We start from the raw sequence: 20506 nt of genomic DNA on the forward strand, positions 1-20506 counted from the left end.
TCGTCGTCAAGTCCGGCTGTCTTATTATGGGATTACCAGTGTTCTGGCAGGCGTGGAGTACAGGGAGAGGATGGAGAAGGCTGTTTAGAAAGGGCCCAGCAGGAGGGTAAGGAAAGAGAAGAACGCACCCGCACTGTTCCTGAAGCATCTTTAGGAGTAGGGCAGTGAGACAGATGCTTCTGACCAGGTTGATGCTGTTGAATATTCAGAGGGCACTTCTCACTTTAAGGCTGCTTGTATTTCTCCTCTAACTCATTTCCTCACTAAGTTGGTAGAATTTCTACAAGCTGAGAAGCCTGGCTTTTCTTCACTCTTTTGCCCCAAATCTCAGAATTTCACTAGAACTATCCTCTCCGTGTATTCTGTTTGCATTTGGGCATTTTTGTGTGTCAGCATAGACTGTTCCCAGCACCTTCCTAAGCAGCTTCTATAGGGACCAACCGAGCGGTCAGACCACAGCAAGGACATTTAACTAGATCTTTTTTTTTTTTTTTTTAAACATCTTTATTGGAGTATAATTGCTTTACAATGGTGTGTTAGTTTCTGCTTTATAACAAAGTGAATCAGTTATACATATACATATGTCCCCATATCTCTTCCCTCTTGCGTCTCCCTCCCACCCTCCGTATCCCACCCCTCTAGGTGGTCACACAGCACCAAGCTGATCTCCCTGTGCTATGCAGCTGCTTCCCACTAGCTATCTATTTTACATTTGGTAGTGTATATATGTCTATGCCACTCTCTCACCTTGTCACATCTTACCCCTCTCCCTCCCCATATCCTCAAGTCCATTCTCTAGTAGGTCTGTGTCTTTATTCCTGTCTTGCCACTAGGTTCTTCATGACCTTTATTTTCCCTTAGATTCCATATATATGTGTTAGCATACTGTATTTGTTTTTCTCTTTCTGACTTACTTCACTCTGTATGACAGACTCTAACTCCATCCACCTCACTACAAATACCTCCATTTCATTTCTCTTTTAACTAGATCTTTGAGCGATGGTTTTTTCCAGGAAGCTGAGCTGAGAAGTGCAGTTCTTCCTCCGTCAGGGCAGGCCTCTTGTTCCTTTTCCCGCTTATCCATACTCTAGTGTGGCTTCTGAGCTGGGCACTGAGACCCTCCTCCTGCCCCAGAGCCAGTTCTGAAAAGCTCAGCATGGACCAAGCTGTTCCTCCTCAAAAACCACAGTGCCTTCCCTTTGCCCATGGGGTCAGGTCCAAAGTCCATAGCATAGCTCTCGGGCCCCCTGCCTTCTCTCCCCTACCACAGCCCTCCCCTGGCCTCCCCCACCTCACCAGACAGTCTGCTGGTCTCTGAAGGTGCCACCATGATTCCTCACCACCTTTGCCGCCTTCATATCACCCTGCTAGCAAAATTTTATTTTTCTCTTGAAGTCTCTATTTAAATGACTTCCATCTTTCCAATCAAATTAAAAAAAGAAAAATAACCCTATTATAAAAACAGGGAAAGCCTCCCCAAGGAAAAAGGCCCCCATATCCTAATGTAAGCATTATTATCTTTTTCAGGGGTATATTTTTGCATAGTTATAACACACATACTAAAATTTTATATCTGCTTTTTTTCCATTTACTATATCAAAAAATATTTTCAAGGTTCAACTTTTAAAACCATTGTTTCCAAGGCTGTTTTATATAGTCTATCAAGTGGACTTTGTATTTATTTGGGGTACGTTTGCTAATTCTTGTTGAGAATTAATTGTTTCTTTTTCTGGGCTTGCCAGGGACTTGACCCTATATTTAGGTATTATTTCAGTCAACAGCCTTTAATCTGCTGTGCGTACTGCTTTTTCTAAACTCCTGAAGAAGTTTAGAAAAAATAAGGTATTCTCTTATTTTTCTCAGTCCCAAACAAGGTGCATCATACCCCAGTAAAGGAATGAAAGGAATCTGCCCACACAGACAAATCAAATAGAGAAGACATCTGCCTGTACTATTTACAAGAGAAAATAAAACCCTGAAGTTGGTGTCTTGCACCTTGAATTATCCCGTATTTGGATAGTTCTAATTATCTGCCTGACACCCTCTTTCACAACTTCATCAGGCTTATGTAAAAACATCAGTAGTGGGAAAACATCTTCATCTAACTGAGTTTTTTCCTCTCTTGCCCTGAAGACTGTGGCTGAAAGCACAATAGCAGAGATTACCAGATTCCTCATTCCTAGCTTCAGGCAAGCTGCATCTCAGACTTATATTTACCTCCTGTCGTTGAAAAGTTTCCGTAATGTTTATTAGTCTGTTTAGCAGCCTCACTGTTCATATCACTGTAATAGAACGTTTCCTATTTTCGAGGCAAAGTCTGTTTGTATTGGTTTATTTTTACTTAAGTAATTTTTTTAAACCATTTTTTAAAAATTTATTTATTTATTTATTTATTTATGGTTGTGTTGGGTCCTCGTTTCTGTGCGAGGGCTTTCTGTAGTTGCGGCAAGTGGGGGCCACTCTTCATCGCGGTGCGCGGGCCTCTCACTATCGCGGCCTCTCTTGTTGCGGAGCACAGGCTCCAGACGCGCAGGCTCAGTAATTGTGGCTCACGGGCCTAGTTGCTCCGCGGCATGTGGGATCTTCCCGGACCAGGGCTCGAACCCGTGTCCCCTGCATTGGCAGGCAGATTCTCAACCACTGCGCCACCAGGGAAGCCCAATTTTTACTTAAGTAATTTTTTAGTCCTTTTGAAAGTTTGCCTTCTGGGTGCTCATATTGTGTGATTATAGTCTGGGCGGGGAGATGCTCAGTGTTTCTCGATAACGTGTAGAAATCTGGGAGCTGTGATAGAGTTGAGTGAGGAACAGATTGGGGATTCTGGAGGCATTAGAGCCTCCCTGTTTCACCTCCATCCCCTTTGCATTTGTTATACCATCTGGCCTCTGATGTTGTGCTTTCTCCCGTAGGCTTTTAAGTCTCCCAGGGTGCCAAGTTCTCTCTGACAGCCAGGCCATTGCAGGTGCTGTTCCTTTGCCCGGAAACCGTGTCCCTCGCTCCCCCTCCAGGGAGGTGTCCTGTCCTCCAAAAGCCTTCCCTCCCTGAGCCTCGCGCCCCTGCTCCTTTCCCCTCCCCCACCCCACACCTGTGTGCCTGCCCGGAGGCCACTTCGCCATCTCCATGAGCATCCTCACTGCTGAGTCCTCAGTCCCTGAAGTTGTAACATCGCTGGTGATAAATATTGGTTGAATTAAGAGTAAAGAACAAAGTAGACCCAACCACAGAATGGAGTTAATGAAAATGTAAGTAACATCGTGACACTCCTGTGCCCACAGTGACGTAGCCTCTCACTGTAGGGAAAGATGTCACCCAGTTGCCTCAAGGCCTGGAGTGGTCTGGCCCCGCTACCCCCCCACTCCCCTGGCCTCATCTCTTACTACGTGTCCTCTTGGTCACTACTCTCTAGCCTCCTTACTGTTTTTTGGATGGGCCGGGCACACTCCTACCCGAGGACCTTTGCATCGGTTGTTCCATCCTCCAGAACATTGTTCCCTTAGACTTCCATATCCCTTCCTTCAGGTCTTTAACTCAAATGTCACTTCAGTGAGACTAAGCCTGACCCCCCTCCCTTTTTTTAAATGCAACTCCTTTCTCCCCCAACTTCTTATACCCATTCCCTGCTTTCTTTTCCTCTATAACTGTATTATCACTTAGCATTTATGCTTCAGGGACTTTTGTTTATTTTCTTTTTTTCTCTGCTGGAATCTGAGGATAGTATTAGTAGGAGTTTTGTCTGCGTTGTTCATTGCTGAGACTCCAATACCTTGAAGAATGTCTGGCACATAGTAGGCATTCAGAAAATACTTATCGATTGAATTAAATTAAATGGAACGATAATGCCAGTTCTATTTTTAGTCCATGCAACAATGTAGGGAAGCGTAAGAAATGTACAAATCTAAGGTTATGCTGTAGCACAGGGAACTATATTCAATATCCTGTGATAAACCATAATGGAAAAGAATATAAAAAAAATGTGTGTGTGTGTGTGTGCACGTGTGTATAAACCGAATCACTTGGCTGTATAGCAGAAATTAACACAACATTGTAAATCAACTATACTTCAATTAAAAAAAAACTAAGAGTACAGAAGCTTCTTGAAGCCAGTGAACTCATGTTACTCTCCCTTGTCTTCCCACAGAAATTATTCACATGGTTGGGTTTTCAGGAGTTGTTCAGATCATACTGGTGGTCGTTGTCACTGACATTCTAACTCTTTGAGTTTCTCCAAGGACTTGGGGTTTGCATCCGTGTTTATTTGCGTGATCAGATGGGAATAGTGGCTTGTAGACCAAAAATTTTGCCTGACAAAACAGGAATTTTAGAAACAAGCCAGTTCCCTTTCATGCAAATGACAAACATGTTGGCTTCAGCTGAGGATCCATGGCTTCCGTGTACGACTTTATTTTCAGGGCCTGACAAGCAAAGGAGCTATTTGTGATTCAAGCAGCCTTTTTGGCCTTTCACTTGGACCAGGAGGGCTCTTGCCTTTTACATCTGTGCTGACCAGTGAGTAACAGGATCAGCCTTGTAATTCCTTCAGTCTGAGACTCAGCCTTCAGTAGTAATGTTCTTCTAAGGGGTCCATTCCCTCCTAAATTGCTTTTTGACGCTTGAAAAATTTACTCTGGTGTGTCTTCTGTCAACAGTTCAGATGCTCATCTTTTCAACTCAGCTGTACATGATAGTTTCCCCAGCCTGTATCCCAGCCTCCTGTCTCTCTTAAGAGCCTAGCATCACTACCATTTGGGAAACAAAATCAATTTTGACGAAATTTGAAGCAAAACATGACTATGTGCACTTTTTTAAATCAGATGACTGCTTGTGTGATGTAGCTATTTTTCAGTAGAGTTTTTTTCTGTCATGTAGGTTTCGTCATCACCAGAATCAGCATCAAAATTGTGAATGCCGTGAATGACAGCAGCCAGTATTCTTCCCTGTTTTGTTATGAAATTTTTGAAATATAAAAAAATGGGAAGAAATGTAAAATAGAAACCCAAAGCCTAGACTCCACAGTTAACAGTTTGCTTTATTTGTTCTATGACCTATCCATCTATATGTCTATCTTCTCCCCATCCATCAATCCAATTTTTTTTCCTTTTATGCATAAAAGAACACTTAACCCTTAGATGTTTCAGCATGACATCATTAACTAGAGTTCAGTATTGGTCACCAAATTGTGTTTTGTTTTGTTTTTTTATGTACAAAACTGAATTATTTTATTTGTTTAATTGTTTACTGTCTTCCTCCCTGGCTGAATATAAGCTGCATGAAGGGAGCTTCACCCATGCTTATCTTGTTCACTGGCATATCCTTAACTCCTAAGTTGTTGCCTGGCTCATAGTAAGTGCTCAGTAAATGTGCCGAATGTTGAATGAATGATGATACTGAGAAACCTGTGATGTTAGAATTTTAAAAGCCTAGATCACTGATTTGTTTCCCTTTTTGCCAACATCTACTTTGTGACCTAGATAAAAAGATATGTTCATTTATCTATTTAATAAATATTTATTGAACATCTATACTACACCAGGCCTGAGCTAGGTTCTAGGATAGAGTGGTGAGCTGCCTTAGCTAATGATGAATCCTGAGAAGAATGGGCTTTGGTTTGGGAGCTTGTGAGCAAAGAACATGATGCTGGAAGTAATTCAGGCATGACCTCTGCTGCCTAGCAACAGAGCTCTGCCTACAAAGTCAGTCACACCAGGTAATGAAGCATTCATCATTGACTTAATCAGTCGTTCATTCAAAAAATATTTTCTCAGTTCCTACTATGCTCTGGGCTCCTGGAAGTCGGAGACATATAAAACATGACTCAGTCCTCAAGGAGCATATAGTCATAAGTGGAGACAGTGACGTGTGATAAGGACTAACTCTTCGTGGTCTAAGAGAGCAGAAGAAGGGTACTCATCTCAGTCTTAGGGAGTCAGGGAACCCTTCAACTAAGAGGCGATGAGAGCTGAGACTTAAACGCAGGAGGAAGTGATAGACATGCCAGACGCATGCCAGCATGAGATAAGATGGAAAAACACGGCATTAAAAACCCCGGGTAGGTCATGAAGAAGAGATATCCATGGAAGGGTGACCTGGAATGACAGGTATACTTGGGCGCTGCTTCCCCCTGAGGGAAGTGAAGCTTTTCAGCAGGAAACTGCCATAGTCACATATTTGTTTCAAAGAATACCTTGTCAGGCAACACAAAGGATGGATTGGAGTTAGGAGGCAGTGAGAACGGGACGAAGGGGCAAGGCTGGAGGTGTGGAGACTACTCGGAAATCCACTGCAGGGTTTATGCGGGTGCAGTGATGTTCGATAGTCATTGATTTACATAGTCAATAATTGGAAACATCCTAAAGTGGTAGGTTGTATTAGACAGGATTTCGGTCAAACTGGCTTGGTCACAAGGGTTTGTTGGCTCTTGTCACTGGGAATTGTTAAAACCGGCTTTAGGCAGAGCTGGATTCAGGGCTTGGAGGATCTCTTTACTCTCCCTATCTCGGCTTTGCATGTCTCTGGCTTGGCATCATTCTCAGGCAGGCTCTCCTCACATGGGCGCGGAGATGACGTTTGCAGCTCTAGACTTCTACCCTGCCAGCTGAGTAACCGTAGCAGCAAGATGTTGACTCTAAAAGTAGCGCACTCACCATGGAGCAACTCTGGTAGGCGGGACTTGGATGGTAAACCCATCTTTCAAGTGAGCCTTGGTCAAGTCGAGTCCTATGGATCATGTGCCCATCCTTGGAGGCATGGGGAGTGGGGGACATAAGAGGTCAGGATTGGCACCAGTTCAAGCCCCCCGAATGGAACAGAATTGCATGGCTGGTGTGGGAAGTGCAGTTAGTTCCACTAAGTGATGCTGGCAGACCAGAACCATGGGCATTCCATCTTGAGGGGGTGAGTCTAGGCACTGAGGTATTGTGCTGCTTTAACAAGTGGTGATGAGCCATGGTTATTACCCCAGAAAGATACCTGTAGCACTTGGTGTAAGAGAAAAAAGAAATTCACAAAAGATCCAATTTTGTAAGACCCAGTTTTGGTTTGAGGATTAAAAAGGATCCATGAGTCTAGAAAAAAGGAGCCTAATAGTGGTTATTTCTAGGTGGTAAAATGATGGGCGACATCATTCTTTCCTTATACTATCTTTCTCTATTGTCTGAAAAAAAGTTATACACTGAGAATGTGTTTCTAGTATAACTAGGAAAACCGTTTCGATTTAAAGAAAAACTTATCTATTGAAGTTTTGACAAGATTTGATGAGGTCAGAACTAGGAAAGGTGAAGAGGAGAGAAGGGGGTGATGGCTTTTGAGAAGCTGACCTCCCCTGGACTTGGTGAATTGGATGGCTGTGAGGCTGCAGAGGGAGCCCAACTGGCTCTGCAGTTTCTGCCCTTGGTGACTAGGTGGCATGGGGGTCCCCAACACTGCAGGGCCAGCCGTGGTTAAAGGCTGGCAGACATCTGTTAGAATGAATTTTGTACTTCTTAAGAGATGTTTAGAACTAACTGGTTGAAAAATCAGACCTAGGAGAATTTATGCTGTTGAAAGAAGGCTCAGTTTGACTTAATAAAAATTGTGAATTACATTTCAAATGAGGACATTATAACTGCTTGGTAGATATAGTGTATACCTGATTTATTAAGTAGTTGATAAGCTCCATGAAGACAGAAACTCATCTTTATGTTGTAGTTCCTCAATACCTAGCATATAAATGTGGTTCATAGAAAGGGCGCTCTGAAATGTTTGTCACTGAATGAACTATTCCAGCTAAACTAACAGTAATTCTTAAAAGAAGTCATTGCAGGAGTCAGCTCAGGAGACTCACCAACCTGATTTGGTTTGTAATCATTTGTAAATAGGTGCTTTCCAAGTACTTAAAATAATGCTTTTCTTAATAAGAAAAAAATGTCCTAAAATCCTTTAAAGATCATTACTCATGTTTAGGAAGTCCCTTCCAGTTCGTACCATGTAGAAAAAATCAGCTTGCTTCCACATACATATAATATAAGTTGCTCAAGAAGCTGAGGAAAGTCTCTCCCCCCCCACCGCCCCTCTCTCTCTCTCTCTCTCTCTCTCTCTCTCTCTCTCTCTCTCTCTCTCTATATATATATATATATATATGTGTGTGTGTGTGTGTGTGTGTCATGTGTATTTTGGTCTACCTTACAATATTATTTTCCTCCAAAGCATGTTTACCACTCTGGTTCACAGAGTCCAGAAAATAAAATATTTGGACTCTGAAGCTGTATATTAAAGTGCTTTAAGGAGCTTGGGCTCTGGAAACAGCTGGTCTGGCTCTGAATCCCAACGTTGCCATTTCCTGGCATGTCAACTTGGGTAGTTTAAGTAACTCTCTCTTTTCTCATCTGTACAAACATGTTGTAAGGTTGTCGTGAAGATATAATGAAATGGTCACTATAAAGCACTCAGATTGTCAGTTATCTAAAAAAAATCACGTTTGTTTACCGCCTGGGTTGGAGTGATTTCCAAAAGTACAAGATTTCCTGTGTCTCATTTATGATGGGATTTCTTTGATTTACCTTGAAATGTAAATACCTTCGCTTTGAATACCCTTCCCACAGCTGAAGTCTGTGTTCCCATCTGAAGGCAAAACAAAAGACAAAGCTTGGCCTGAGGGTAGATCTCCACAGAAAGGTCCTTTCAGATCCATCAGCCTGTACTTTCGGCTTTTGGTTTATTATAAGCAACTTTAGGAAGGCTTGTGTTCAGACCAGGGCTCGTGATGGGGGTGACGCCAGGAAGGCACCCAGCTGCTGGCCGGCCCCTTGGGAGCGATGCACGCCTGCTCTGTGGTTACTTCCAAATCACCTGCCGGGCGAGTCTCAGCTGAGCATCCCCTCGTGTTACAGGCAGTCTGTGTCCTGTGGGTCCAGTGTGGCCGGGGAAGAGACATGGCTGGCCTGCCTGCTGCTCCTGAGATGTGGCAGTGCGTTTCTAAGTGCTACCTCCGTTTTTCCTTAAGTCTCACCTGAGCTTCTTAAACTGCTCCTGCAGGTTGTTGGTCCCCAAGTTTAATACTGCAGACGAGAGAGAGAGGAGTTGAAATAAGGTGTGTGGATGAAAACTTAGAGGAGAGCTTGTATGTGTAATTTATTCCTCATACAGTGTCCAAATAGTCAATTTAGTACCAAATGATAGTCATAAAATGGTAAAACCTCACCATTCCCCACAAGTTTTTTATTATTTATTTCTCCCTCCCTCCTTCCCTCCTTCCCTCCGTCCCTCCCTCCTTCCCTCCCTCCCCCTCCTCCCCCTCCCTCCCTCCCCCTCCCTCCCTCCCTCCCCCTCCCTCCCCCCTCCCTCCTCCCTCCCCCTCCCTCCCCCCTCCCTCCCTCCCCCTCCCTCCCTCCTTCCTTCCCTCCCCCTCCCTCCCTCCCTCCTTCCCTCCTCCCTCCTTCCTTCCCTCCCCCTCCCTCCCTCCCCCTTCCTTCCCTCTCTCCCCTCCCTCCCTCCCCCCTCCCTCCCTCCCTCCCTCCTTCCTTCCTCCCCCTTCCCTCCCTCCCTCCCTCCCCCCCTCCTTCCCTCCCTCCCTCCTTCCTCCCTCCTTCCCTTCCCCCTCCCTCCTTCCTTCCCTCCCTCCCTCCCTCCTTCCCTCCCCCCTCCCTCCTTCCCTTCCCCCTCCCTCCCTCCCTCCCTCCCTCCCCCTCCTTCCCTCCCTCCCTCCCTCCCTCCCTTCTTCCCTCCCTCCTTCCTTCCTTCCTTCCTTCCTTCCTTCCTTCCATCCACGCCAGGTCTTAGTTGCAGCGTGCGGAATCTAGTTCCTCACCAGGGATCGAACCCAGGCCCCCTGCATTGGGAGTGCAGAGTCTTAGCCACTGGACCACCAGGGAAGTCCCACCCCACAAGTTTTTTGAGTAGATTATTTACTGCCTCTCCCTCTCATTGTTCAAGCTGTGGGGAACCTTTGACACAAAAATATAAACAGATACGAGTTTTTTTTTCTTTTTTGGGTCTTGATGATCATTTTATTTTTGAACATACCTTAGTATATGATGTATTTTTCTAACCTGTTAAGTGTTTCAGATGCTAGATTATTTCCTTTTTTAAGACGGGCCCACCTAGAGACTAGATAACTGAACTGCAGAAACGAGTATCTAAAGCCTGGTGCTTTAGATAAATTTTCTGAAGATAAAACCACAATTTCAGAGTTTAAAGTGTCAGATTCTATTTCAGAATTTCTACGATGAACCAAAAGTTTAAAAAAGAGATTTTTTTGAGCTGCCTTATCGACATTTCAAGTGCACGCAGGCTCTCTTCCCCTCCCCCCAGACCCCTTCAAACCCCCTTCCCTCCATCTCCTCCAAAAGGAAAAAATGAAAGCAACCATTGCCTCTTGTTGGCAGTAGAACTTATTCAGTAATTTACTTTCCAGCCAACTGCAGCCATTGCCATTGCCTCTGGGCACTTGTTCAAAAATGCCGAAATGAAATAACAGATTGGCCAGACCACACACGACTCCCCAGTCACAACCGTATTATCTCCTCGTCTGTCACCCCCATTAGGCAGCAGCCTGGGAGACGGGATGGTGGTCACGAGTACTTAGGCAGCTCGTTCACATCCACAGCTCACGGCTCTCCGCCCGGCTTCCTGGTTCATCTTCCCGCGGGTGCATGAGTGGGGCCCGGACCTTCAGATCCCTAGAGCATCTTTAAGGGCTTCTGTCCCTGCTTCCCACCTGGGAGAGTCCTGAGAAAACCAAAACAAGACACAGGAACCAGCTTCCTCCGGTTGTCCGTTGTCGACCACCCACCGGTGAATGAATAGGGCACGGGCAGCGCTGTGTGGATTTCACTGAATATCCAGTCTCTCTCCACTTAAGTTATTTTTAGTTGTTCTATTAAGGTCAGAGTCGAGCCGAGCAGTTACTTCATTTCATATTGTGAGGCCTCTGCAGGCTTGGTCATCTCCTGCAAAGCAGATTTCTCTGGCCAGATGACTGGATAGGAGAGGAGGGTCTGTGTTTCCTCGAGAGAGACTCATTTTCTGACTGTGGCCTTCTGGTGAAATTCCTTTTTAAAATTATAGGCACAAGATGTTTGTGAAGGGTATGGGCTTGCTTTCTCCCTTGGTCAAGTGTTAAAATAGAGAAGTTTAGAACTCAAGGGAGGAGCGATCCAAAGGAAAATGCCTCTTCTCTTCCAGAGTAGTCTATCCTGGAGACTAGACGTGGTTCCTTAGGGTGGATGGCTTTTGGTGGTGGGGGGGGGGGGTTCACGTCCCAGTGAGCTTCACCTTTTATTCTGTCTTCGTCCCATCCATCCGTTCAGTACACAGCCCCAGAATTACATCTGTCATTAGTGAGTGATTCTTGGAGGAGGTGCAGGGTTGGGGTTTTGCCCCCCAAATCCCCTTTTGCCCTACTGGATGGTGAACACGCAGCTGGAGTAGATGAGAGCAGCAGGGTCCACTGGCCCTATTGAGGACCATGGATTCAGCCCTGCTCTCTGCAGATTTCTGGCCACTAGTTGGGAAAACCTGGACGAGGGAGACAGTAGCCTTGGGCTGAGCAAACAGGAAGGAGGGGAGAACCCAGCTGAATGGTTTTTAAACAGATGGACTTTCCACTGAAAAAAGCAGGATTGGGCTTGGGTTAATCCATCCTGGAGAGGATTGTTCTCCGTGAAGGTTGAGCTGGGGCTGGGTGGGAGCAGGCCACCCCTCGCTCCTCCCAGGTAAGAGAACAGGGTGAAATGAAAACATCTAAATATGTTTGAGACAGCTTACATGACATTTGTAATTGTTGGTGTTTCTTCTTGCCGATTGAATCCTAACTGCCCTGTCCCGTCCTTTCCACACCAGCTCACACGCCAGACAACAGCTTCCTGGGGTTCGTGGTCGAGCAGCACCTGAACTCCAGCGATATCCACCACATTAACGAAATCAAGAGGCAGAACCAGTCCCTTGTGTACGGCAAAGTGGATAGCTTCTGGAAGGTGAGTCAGTCTGTGCGTGCCTCTCGCTCTGAAAAGAAGCTTGTTGCGTAATTTAACTTTGATCCAGGGAGTAATCAAGCCAAGTGCCCACGGCTTGACGGGGTCTGCTTAGAAGTAAAACAGAACATGCAGGGATTTGGGCTGATCGGCGTTTGGGGGTCTGATAAAGGCTGTATGTACCTGCTCATGTGTACAGTGGCTGCAGAGCAGTGGCCCTCACTCTTTGCATTTTGGAAGTGATGCATTCCGGCTCCTTTCCCATCCTCTGCTTGCTTCCAGAAGCCAGGGCCTCACAGGGGCTGGATACCTTTCTGGAGCAAAGCATTGCACAAGGAGACCCTTTGCCAAGTGACTCATTTCCTCTGCCCTCTGTGAAATGGTTTGTAAAGGGAGGCAGCTCCCTTTGCCTGGGGAGGGCAGTGGCCCTTGCATCCTCTTGGCTGTGGTCAGTGCTGTGGTCGGTACTCCACTACGTGGGAAAGGGAGATGCCTGCCTGGGTTGGCCACAGGCAGTTTACATGGGGACATCTTGGTTGAAACAACATTCTTGGCCACAGGCTGAGCCAGGTTTTCCAAGAACACTGGACTGTTTGGAGGGCCCCTTGGTCTTTCTGGGTTATTTATTTCCAGGCCCCATCTGGGGAAGGTATGAGAGAAGAGGAACCGGATTGGGGCCTGACCTGTTGACATGGCATGCAAGTCTTTTTATAAGGAAAGTCCGCCTTAGTATGCAAATTTTGCAGTATTTTGGAGGACGTGTTTGTACAAGATGGAACAGTCTCCAGGACTTTGAAAACGTGCCTCTTCCTAAATATAAAAGTTAATCACTTTCTGGAATGCTCAGGAACTGTGCTCATGTTACCCTGTCTCCCTTACTTAGGAAGTTAGAAATCTGATCACTGAGAGAGCACACATGATGTGCAGGTGAAGGATTCCCTGTTCTTGGTTTTCTGACCCCGTGTTCAGAAAAGGGAAAACATTGCCACCCCCTTTGCAGTTCTAAAATGCTAACTATGTGGAAGGGACAACACATCAGCCTGTTTCCAGGGAAGCTGATTTATTTCCGGGGAAGCTGATTTATTTCCAGGGAAGTTGATTTATTTCCGGAGAAGCTGATTTATCTCCAGATAACTTTCTTTGCTATAAACAGCTAGAATCCTGTCTTAGTTCAGTACAGTGGTTCTCCACTGGGGACAGTTTTACCCCCCAGGGGACATCTGGCAATGTCTAGGGACAATGTTGGTTGTCATGATCGAGGTCAGGGACCCTGGCATCTACTGGGTAGAGGTCAGGCATGCTGCTAAACATCTGCTGCACAGGCCAGTCCCACAGCAGAGAATTATCTGGCCCAAAATATCAGTAGTGCCAAGCCTGAGAAACTAGGGCTGGTTAATAAGATTTATTTCCCAATGTATTATTCCACATTTTCTCCTCTCAAGTAGAATAAAATCAGTTGAGATTATAAATGGTTATTTAAGATGTTCCCATGAATTTATACATCTTTGCTTCCTTTGTGTCAGAATCAGCCCTGTGTGAACAGAGCATTTTTCAGCTGACATTCAGGTGAACTTGGGTTGAAAAGGGCACATTGGATGTTCTCATTCTCAGCTCCGTTGTAAAGAGAATGGATCATGGCGCTGGTTTTAGGAAGACTTGGGCTCTTAAAAAAAAAAAACATTGTAACTCCCTTCTCCCTCCTGTACCTGTTCAAAAAAACTAGTTTGCATGTCCACGTGGACTTGACCTTGACCTTGAAATTATACACTTCTGTTTTGGACCCAAGTGCAGCTTCTTCCTGGCAGCTTTTTCAGTTTCCCTAGAAAAATAAAACACTAAATTGGTTCTGAAGACGTTTTGGACAAAGTAATGCTGCCAGTAAAAGGATGATTTTCTAGATGCCAGTCAGAATCCCAAAAGTAGTAACCGTGTTGGCCCAAGTGGTTTAGGGTTGGAAATCCCTCCAAAACCCCACAGGTGACCTGACCTTCCCCATGCTGTGCATCACTCAAGTATTACCAAAGACTAAGTGGTGAGTCTACATTAGAATTTGTTTGAATACCAAAAATCTGGGGTGTTGTTTCCATTTTAATACATTATTATTACCCAGCATACTTTGATGCGAAAGACCCCAAAAGATGAAAAATCCTGTGAAGTTTTCACATAAATTCAGGACATCATCTCAGACTTTTGAACACAGCACAGTATATGAGAGTTTAGTTTCTTTCTTCAAAACTTCCCCATCCCGTAGTACCTAGTGCATAGAAATCAGTCACGTTCAACGCTGGCTTTAGCTAGCACGAAGGTTGGTGTATTTTTTTCCAATCTTTTGCCCCATTCTCTCCTCCCACCCCACCAGATATCCTTGGGAAGGGGAACAAGACTGTCAGTCCTGGGAGGTTTGGGATTGCAGCGGGGACACGTGGGCTGGCACAGCTTTGGACCAGATGATTTGGGCCGTCCTCCCTCACCCTCAGGTTCTAGGGCTCCCTGAAATTCTGAAGACAGCTGCTATGCTATCACTCCTACTCCACTTCCTCCCCACCTGCCGAGGCACGTGATTGGGGAATGCCACCCCATGACCCTTCCACCTTTTGCCGATTGGCCCAGGGGGTTGTCCTCTGACCCAAGGCAGAAGGACATTGGTGGTTGGCTACCGTGATTCTGGCTCAGAAAGCCAAGCTAGATCGATGGGATTCTTCACTTGACATTGGAAAGTAGGAGGGCAGTGAGCCGTGGGTGCAGAAGTCAAAAGGATGTGTCCAGAGGTGCGATGAGACCCAAAAGCCTTCCAGGAGTCCAGTGATGAGGAAGCAGGACTGATTTGGAAAGGAGAGAGGGTGTTGTTGAGAGCATGATGCAGCAGAACCACAGGGAGGAGAGGTACCACCATGAGAAATGTGGGGTGCTTTGCAGGGGCCGGGTAGGAAGGCAGACAGACAGAAACCACCCACGCAGCCTGGAGAGAAAGAAAGAGTAGTTGGGACCCTAGCCTTCCAAGTGCCTATCAAGAAATACAGTCTGTTAAATATACAGGCTAAGGAGGCGTGGGCTAACTCTTCAGCTCCCCCCACTGGTCCCCAGTTCATGGCTGAGGTACCCTGTGGTCTTGTCCTCATGTTATAATACATAGTGGAGAGGTGGCTGGGAGAGACGGGACCTCGCTGTCTGATTCCAGAACCCAAAGATGCCTACTTAGGAAGCATCATTACCCAAGACCCTTAGCATCAAATGGGACGGCATACAGCCTGATTCCAAGTACAAATCTCTTTCTTAGCCCGATAGCCCACAGTTCTAGGTTCTCCCTGTCTACCCTGCTGCAGTCTGGTCATTGGCATCAGCTAACACATGTGTCTAGAAGGAGAGAAGTCTGTCCAGTGTGGCCAAATTCAAAGTCCTTCAACATCCTGTTACCTTAAGTCATCAGGGAGTGAAAAATTAGGCAATTTTGTAAAAATAAGGGATTTTGAAAATTGTAGAAATTAGAAGTAATTGAAATCTTGCTTAACTGTATTCTTTATTTCCATGTTTCTTTAAAAAAAAGCATCCTGAGCACAACTGACGCTTCTGTTGATGGTGGGTCAGCATTTTACATATTTATGATCCCACCATGATGTTCTTATTACTTCTTGATACACACCTGCTGCTAAAGTAACTGTTCTGAAGGCCTTGCTTTGAGCCCCTCCAGGGAATAAGCATAGCTGCTGAACCACAGGCTGGAGTTCTGAGGTTAGCCTGCAATTCACCAGTGTGAGAGGTAATTAACCACTTTGAGCCTTAGATGCCTGACCTGGGAAATGGGAGCAGTAACAAGTACCAGGTAGAGTGGGGCTTCTCAGCCTTCATAGTGTATAGGAGTCACCTGGGATCTTGTTAGAAGCTGCTAACTCTGATTTAGACCTTCTGGGGCGGGGCCGAGATCCCGCATTTCTTGAAAGCACCCAGGTGAGGCACAGGTGATGCTGATCGAAGCACAAGGCCTTGGGATGTTTGGGCTTGTGGAGAGTGCTTGGCCCTGAGTAGCTGGCCTATCAGTGAGTAAATCATCCCTTTTCCCTCTTTACTTTGGCCTTCCTGCTCCTCCTGTGAGGCTGCCAGCTGTGATGTTACTTTTTACTCCTATAGTGCCTGGTGCCAGGCACCCCCCCCCCAAGTCTCACTTCCCACTAAGCACATTTCTGTACATTTGCAAACATTGCTACTGCTAGTCTCTGGTGCCTGGCCCCTTCGAGGGGGGCAGACCTGTGGTGAGTAGTAGGCCGGGTGTCTTCCTGGTCATCTGCCATCCTGGTGTGTACAGTTGGTGCCTACTGGGCAGTAGGGTGTAGTGGTCAAGAACACAGACGTGGGTTCAAATCCTGCCTCTGCCACCTCTGCCTGATCTTGGGCAAGTTGCTTAACTTCACTTGGCCTCATTTTTCCTGGGGATGATGGCAATAGGGTTTCTGTAGTGATTAAATGCAATAATATGTGTAAAGTGCTTAGAAAATGGCCTGGCACAGAGTAAGTCTAAATAAACGTTTGCTGCTATTATTAATATCATTATTGAGGTCAGATTGGAAACATAGTGAGAATTGATGGGGATGTGAGATTGGGGGTGTGCAGGGTAGAGCCTGTGGGGAGCTGGCGAATACAAGCCTGCGCCCAGATATTCAGATTCCAACTTTGAAACTCTGGCCCCTGAGTGAAATCTGTCTTTGTAAATAAAGTTTTATTGGGACATAGCCACACCTGTCCATCGCCTATGGCTGCTTTTGCACTAAAGTGGCAGAGTTGTATAGTTGTGATAGACACTGTAGGACCAGCAAAGCTTAAAATGTTTATTATCTGGCCCTCTATAGAAAAAGTTTGCTGACCCCTGAATTACACCGTGTCCCACGTAAACCAAGTCTCTCTGGGAGGACACATTTGGCCAACAGTCCCGGTTGGATCTCATCAGGGGTCTTTTTAGCTTGTTTTGGGGGGTTCTTGGTTATGTTCTGTATAATTCAGGCTGATGGACAAGCAATCCATGGAAAATGAAGTGTGATTTTACTAAAATCTCTGTTACTATAAAGACAGAGGCCCCAGCCCTGGGCCTGGCACCTCTTAGTAGTAGGCAATCAGCAAAGGCTACCGCTTATTCGACAACTAACGCATTGATAATAAAAGAGAGCCTTATTAGTGCGGTGTTTACGCGTCTCTGGGCCTTTCACAGCCATCATTTAGGGAGGTGCATGATGATTCCTTCCGAGGAAGCAAGGGCAGCTGTTACCTCCTTCACCATGCTGCTTTCTAGAGGAGAAACCGACTCGAGGAGATGGAGGGACTTGGCCGAGGTTCTGCAGCCCATGGCATGAGAAATCCAGAACCAGGATCAAGGTTCTGGCCCCCACCCCTCTTGGAAAGTTGCCTCCCTGCTGCCACTTGCTGGAGGGGCTGTCTGCACCCCTCACGCCCACCCCCATCGGGGAGTCCATGCTTAGAGCAAGATTCAGAAGCCAGGAAGCAAGGTCTGCATGTGTGACTTAGGTGCACAGCAGGAACCCTGGACAAATACTGGTGCAACAGGTAAAACATTGCTCCCGGGTGCTCACCACACAGATGAGGAGCTCAGCAACAGCCTCGCAGCCAGTTCTGCGCAGTAAATACGCCTGATTTGAGCACTTCCAAGTGTTCCTGGCTCCAGACCCCAGGGTCCTGGCTTGCCCCAGTCCTAGCCTGCCCTGGCAGCAACCGAAGTCAGCTAGTCTCACCTGAATTTAGAAAATGTCTTTTTACCTAGATGACAAAGACTGTGTGTTTTTTTTTTTTTTAATTTACTTTTTTTTAAGTATTGTTGATTTACAATGTTGTGTTAGTTTCTACTGTACAGCAAAGTGATTCAGTTATACATATACATACATTCTTTTCCATAATCTTTTGCATTATGGTTCATCACAGGATATTGAATATAGATCCCAGTTCCCTGTGCTATCCAGTAGGACCTTGTTGTTTATCCATTCGATATATAGTAGTTTGTATCCACTAATCCCAAACTCCCAATCCATCCCTCCCCCACCCTTCTTCCCCCTTGGCAACCACAAGTCTTTTTTTTTTTTTTTTAGTTTTATCGAAGTATAGTTGATTTATACAAGTCTGTTCTTTATGAAAGATTGTGGTTTTAAAGCTTCCCCTAAAATGACACGTAGTCCCATACCCACAGGCCCCAGAACAGGGAAAAGGATGATTTATTTTTACTTGTAATATAGTTTTATTATCACATTTCAATTATTAAACAATGAAATTTCCAAACAGATATCCCACAGAACTACCATTTTTTTTTTTTCAATAAAAATGTTACACTACTATGGTTGCTTCTCACATTCAATGTTTACCCTATATTCAAGTTTCTGATAAATCAACTGTAAGTTGAAATTCTGTTTCTGAGACATTTCCTGGCATACTAGGCAGTGCATTAGAAAAGAGGTGATATTGCATTTAGTCTTTAATAATGTTTTAAGCATCTCGATATAATTAACAACCATTCAAAACGTAAGTGCAAATGCACAAATGAAGGAGAACAAGTTTCTAAGCCTATAATGCATCTTATAGGATATAAATCCATACAACTGCAAACAGCAATGTAATACAACCTTTCCCTTCTCTCATCTTAACTTCCTGCCCCCCGCCCCCGTTTAAGTTTGTTTGTTTATTTATTTATTTTTGGCTGCACTGGGTCTTCATTGCTGCATGCGGGCTTTCTCTAGTTGCAGCGAGCGGGGACTACTCTTCGTTGCGGTGCGCAGGCTTCTCATTGAGGTGGCTTCTCTTGTTGCGGAGCACGGACTCTAGGCGCACGGGCTTCAATAGTTGTGGCATGCGGGCTCAGTAGTTGTGGCTCACAGGCTCTATAGAGCGCAAGCTCAGTAGTTGTGGCACACGGGCTCAGTAGTTGTGGCTCGCGGACTCTAGAGCGCAGGCTCAGCAGTTGTGGCGCACAAGCTTAGTTGCTCCGTGGCATGTGGGATCTTCCCGGACCAGCGCTCGAACCCGTGTCCCCTGCATTGGCAGGCGGATTCTTAACCACTGCACCACCAGGGAAGCCCCTTCCTACTCCTTTTAATCCATTTTCCACACAGCAGCAGCCCACGTGATCTTTTTAAAAATGTAAATTGGATTGTGTTCCTCCTTTTCTCAAACCCCTCCGATGGCTTCATTGTAAGCTTCGAGTACGTTGCGTTCCAGGTGAGATCCGGTCGGTCAGTGGTAGAGCAGGCTCTCTGCAAGTAGGCCACATGTGCTCTGCACCCACTGCTCTCCCTCTGCTCCCCAGGCGCTGGCTACGCAAGGCCTCGGGTACCCTCCCCCACCCCGGGGGCTCAGCCTCTGCAGGCTGTTCCCTGCCCGGGCACCCCGCAACCCTCGCCTCCTAGGGCGTACGTGTCCCACGTGTGTGCCCTCAACTAAACGTCGCCTCTCCCCATCTGTATGACAGCATCCTCTTCCTTCCTTTTATGTGATTTCAGTCATTTTGTGATCATATTTATCTTCTTCTGTCAGTCTCTTCTTAATTGCTAAGAAATTAAGCGATTTGAAGACAGGAATCATTCTGATTTTGTTCTACCCAGCGTGGGGCCTGGCACATGGTTGGCATGCGGTAACTAGTGGATGGATGAATCTCCTTTTGATTTCTTTGAACGCTGATTTATATGTGGAGTTTAGGGTGCGACTCGGAATGTGCTTTGCTTTGGGCGTTGCCCTGTGCTCTTGTCTGAGGGACACTGGAAGGAGGGATTTGAAGGAAAAGGAGTGGAGCTCTACCTGTGTCAAGAGGTTTTCAAAACCCCTGGTGAAATGAGGAGTGAGAGGACCTGGGAAGAGGCTGGGCCCCGGCTCTGGGCCGGTTCTGCCGTCATCTTTGGGATTTGGTGCAGCACCTCCGTCCTCATTTTCCTCCCTTGTATGAATGAAGAAGGTATTGGTAAAAAGGAGTGAATTATTGATACACCCAACAACATGGCGAACCTCAAAATAATTACACTGAATGGAAGAACCAAACATAAAAAAGCGTCTCTGCTGTATGGGTCTGTGTATACGAAACTCTAGAAAATGCAGACTAATCCATGGTGTCGGAAAGCAGATTGGGTGGTTGCCTAGAGAGGGTTGAGGGAGAGGGGTGGGTATATCTGCCATCTTGATGGTGGTGATGGGTTCACATTATATCCATATGTCAACACTTATAAAATTGTACACTTTAAACGTGTGCAGTTTTTTCCTTGGAGGGCATAAATTTGAACAGATGACCATGTGGGGGGAGGAAACAGGCTTTTGACTATGTTATTCTGTACAAGGTGCCTCAGAAACCAAGCATCTGGGAGAGAAAACATTCATTGTTATAATGTTGCCAGAAGCCTTTATATTGCCTTTAGAAAGCACATGTGGCCATGGATACAAGTTTAAAAAATGGGCAGTTTATTATATGCCAATTATACCTCAGTAAGGCTGTTAAAAATTAAATTAAATCAAAGTTGGCAAACAGTGGCCTGTGGGCCTATGGCCTGCAAGCTAAATATGGTTTTTACATTTTGAAAGTTATAAAA

The 20506-nt window shown here is 45.7% G+C and overlaps 1 protein-coding gene across 5 annotated transcripts in view; it reads left to right on the plus strand.

The window, feature by feature from the left end:
• Positions 1–20506, plus strand: part of MGAT5 (alpha-1,6-mannosylglycoprotein 6-beta-N-acetylglucosaminyltransferase) — a 357980-nt gene that overhangs the window by 256192 nt on the left and 81282 nt on the right. For all 5 annotated transcript variants that reach the window (XM_036858870.1, XM_036858869.1, XM_036858871.1 and 2 more), the window contains one exon: positions 11815–11948. In XM_036858870.1, coding sequence (XP_036714765.1) covers positions 11815–11948 — 134 coding nt within the window. The remainder of the gene's footprint in view (positions 1–11814; positions 11949–20506) is intronic.

Source organism: Balaenoptera musculus, chromosome 7, assembly GCF_009873245.2.
Source record: "Balaenoptera musculus isolate JJ_BM4_2016_0621 chromosome 7, mBalMus1.pri.v3, whole genome shotgun sequence".
Classification (NCBI taxonomy): domain Eukaryota; kingdom Metazoa; phylum Chordata; class Mammalia; order Artiodactyla; family Balaenopteridae; genus Balaenoptera; species Balaenoptera musculus.